Below are 3316 nucleotides of genomic sequence, written 5' to 3'. Positions count from 1 at the left end.
CAGCTCACTGTCATCTTATCTCAAGGACTGTGTCACCAACCTGGGGGTGAAGTTTGACTCTGATTTTAAATTTGAAAAACAGATCAGCAGTGTTGTTCAGAAAAGTTTTTATCAGCTTCGTCAAATATCAAAGGTCAAACCAATCCTATCAAGATCTGACCTTGAGAAATTAATCCACGCTTTTATTACAGCTCGTCTCGACTACTGTAATTCACTGTATGTAGGCATTAGCCAGACCTCTCTAGCTCGTCTGCAGCTTGTTCAGAACTCTGCTGCTCGTTTGTTAACTCGGGCCCGTAGGCGCGAGCACATTACTCCTATCTTAGCGTCCCTTCATTGGCTCCCTGTGCGCTACAGAATTAATTTTAAACTCCTGTTATTTGTTTTTAAATGCTTGAACAACTCGGCCCCCCCATATCTATCTGAGCTGCTTCAGCCTTACTGCCGCCCCGATCCCTAAGATCAGCTGATCAGTCACTGCTGACAGTCCCCAAAACTAGGTTTAATCCTGTTAACCAAAGATCACAACCCTAACCCTACACTGTCAGTTACTGGTTTTATTGTCAGTGAGTTGAAGGTAAGCTAATGCTGGTTAATGGTTTCAGGAGCTGCAACCAGAGAACCAGAACCAGAACAGGAGAAACAGTCGGATCACACAGTGAAGATTGCCGGATCCATCGCTGGTGTCCTACTCTTCATCATCATCTTCCTTGGAATCATCCTCCTGATGAAGAAAAGGTATGACTTGATCCTTTGTGCTAACAGCTTATTTGTCAGATTAGAATAATTATTGATCAGAGACCACCTGGAGATGTTCCACAGCAGGGGGCGCTGCAGAGTATGTGCCTGTGAAGTCAGAAAGAGGAATCTTGTAGGTTTGATGCTGGTTTTATTTGGTGTTATGTTGATGTTGAGCGTAGCCGGACGAGGGGACATCAAAGAGACGATCATGTCCACGCACTCGCAGAGACGGCCAGGAATAATGGAGCAGATTGTAATAATCACCATTAAACTGTGTCTGGACTGACTTTAGTCTGAAACATCAAACACACAACCCCACCGGGACACGTACACACAATGTATACACACACAGAGAAAAGCTTCAGTGTTTGGAGAACGTTGAAGATGAGAGAGAAATTTAGATGAAAGACGGTTTTATTCTTTTTCTCTCAGTCGCCTCTAGCCGAATGGCTTCAGGCAACAGAAACACACACATTTCTGTGTGTGTGTAAGAGTTTGTGTCTCCATCGTGCTCTGATCTTGGTTTTTGATTTTACAGACGCTGAGAAACGAGAGGCGCTTGTTCGCTCTCTAATGAGGTTTTTAATGTTGACGGGGTGCGTTTGATTTCCACTCTGTGACCAAACGGAGGTCAGACTCATTACAGCAGGAAGCTGCTCGCTGCAGGGCCACAAGACTCCAGCACTCATGAAACACATCGTCCCCTCACAGCTAGAATCACCTCGTTAGGACACAGTCTGATTGGTCTTGGTGGGCATCACAGAGTTTCCTTTTAAAGCAGCACAGTTATCTGTTCGGATTCATCATGAAGAACAAGCGACCGGTGCTGAAACCTGAAATAAGAAAAGGAAGCATCTCGGGTGTGTCCTGCTGTCTCCTGCAGGAAACCACAAACTTTACAAAATAAAGGTATAAATGGGACTTTAGTCATTTGATACTTAGCTCAGAAAAAAGTAATCAAAGAGTGTTGAGATGGTGTGAAACCTGTAGCACTTCATATTTTTATTTCCTGTCAGTCAGAATGAAGCCGAGATGTTTTTTTTGTTTTTACTCGGCTTTATTTGGTAATATCAATCATTCCTGCATCATATTCCAAGAAGAGTTGGAAGGAAGGTAATGAGGTGAGATAATAATTCAAAATGGTGAATATAATCTAGGTTTGGTCTAAAATCAGTCTCCAATTTAGTCTGAGTCTCTGAGGATCCAGTTTGTGTGAGAAAATCATCAAACTGATTAAAAACAAAAATCCTCCCAGAAACACTGGAAGAGATTTCTCCTCTACTCAGCAGAAAATGATGAAACCAGTCAAGAAATCTGATGGAATTTCAGAGCTCCAGTTTAAACTGGACCTCCAGGATTTCCAGTGAACCAAAGAGAAAAAGGAGCATCCAGACTGTTGTCAGCAACCAATCCAGAGACCCGGTTCTGTGTTGGATGGATGGACCAGGTGGCTGCTGTCAAAGGAACAAGCTCCAGCTCCACACAAAGAATCCTTCAGGAGGAACGTTTATCGGTCAGATGTGAAAAAACATTAAGGGGGGTTAGGGTTGGGGGGTGGGGGAGGAAAAAAGGGTCCGCCTTTGCACGGTGGTGGTCGCATTATGCTTTAGGGCTGCCTGGCTGCACGAGAAAAGACAACATGGATGTGGTCTGTGGTGGTTCTGGGCTTGGATTAAGGTTCTATGGCAGCAGAAAGATCCAGCAACATCTGCTGCCTTCAGGGACCACATCTATTCCAGGGAAATCTGAGGTTTTTTGCCTAAAAAGTTTAGGAAACCAAGAAGAGAACCCAGAAGAACTCCACTGATGATGGACAATGATGTTAGGACACAAGCTGCAGCTTTTTCAGACATATTTTCTTGGACATATTCTTGTCTGAAACAGGAAGTGTTTTATGTCCCCCATGGCTGACAGGATTTATTTTCTTTATCCATCTCATTGTCTGTTTAGTCTCATAAAATGGTTCAGTTGTTGGTTCTTGCTGGGTCTTCATCTCACACATTAACCAATCAGATGTGTCTCCTCCCCTTTTTAATGACACCTTGTTTCAGCCAATCACCACTCTCCTCCACCTTCACAGAATATTTTATCTCATCTGTTGTAAAACATTAATCTGTTGTTTTTCCTTTTTCTGTTTTTCTATTTTTCTTTCCCTCCATTTCATCCCTCCCTACGCTCCGCCCCCCCACCACTCAGACGAAGAAATTATCACTCCTACACTTACTACCTGTAAGTAACCTGTTTGACCTTTGACCCCCTCACCCTTACCCAACATACCTGACAGCCTGAGTGTGTTCTGCCTGCTGACACCCCTTTCACCCATGAGCTGTGCTTCCTGCTGTGTCTGACCCTCCACACCATGACCTCTGACCCCTTTATGAATGAGTCATCCATCCTAACCTTCACTGGCCAATGGGAGTCAAGATAATCCTTCCCATTCTTCACCTGGTTCAGATCCCTGATTACGTACTTAGGGTCTGTGTGTGTGTTTGTGTTGGGTGGGGTCACCTCCTGTGCACCCCACCTGTTCAGGGTGACTTCCTGTTCAGCCTGAGTCACTTCCTGTACAGCTTGA

At 44.3% G+C, this 3316-nt stretch overlaps 1 protein-coding gene across 9 annotated transcripts in view; it reads left to right on the top strand.

Annotated features, from left to right (window-relative positions):
• The window catches only part of LOC108228227 (receptor-type tyrosine-protein phosphatase mu), a gene marked incomplete at its 3' end in the record, with an annotated part of 63738 nt that overhangs the window by 31968 nt on the left and 28454 nt on the right, over positions 1 to 3316 (top strand). For 5 of the 9 annotated variants that reach the window (XM_037973210.1, XM_037973209.1, XM_037973206.1 and 2 more), the window contains 1 exon segment: positions 606 to 738. In XM_037973210.1, the coding sequence (XP_037829138.1) occupies positions 606 to 738 (133 nt within the window). 9 annotated transcript variants of the gene reach the window in all.

This window comes from Kryptolebias marmoratus, linkage group LG21 (assembly GCF_001649575.2).
Source record: "Kryptolebias marmoratus isolate JLee-2015 linkage group LG21, ASM164957v2, whole genome shotgun sequence".
NCBI classification, from domain to species: Eukaryota; Metazoa; Chordata; class Actinopteri; order Cyprinodontiformes; family Rivulidae; genus Kryptolebias; species Kryptolebias marmoratus.
Note: the sequence above shows the minus strand (reverse complement) of the source record. Positions and strands in the feature narration are given on the sequence as shown.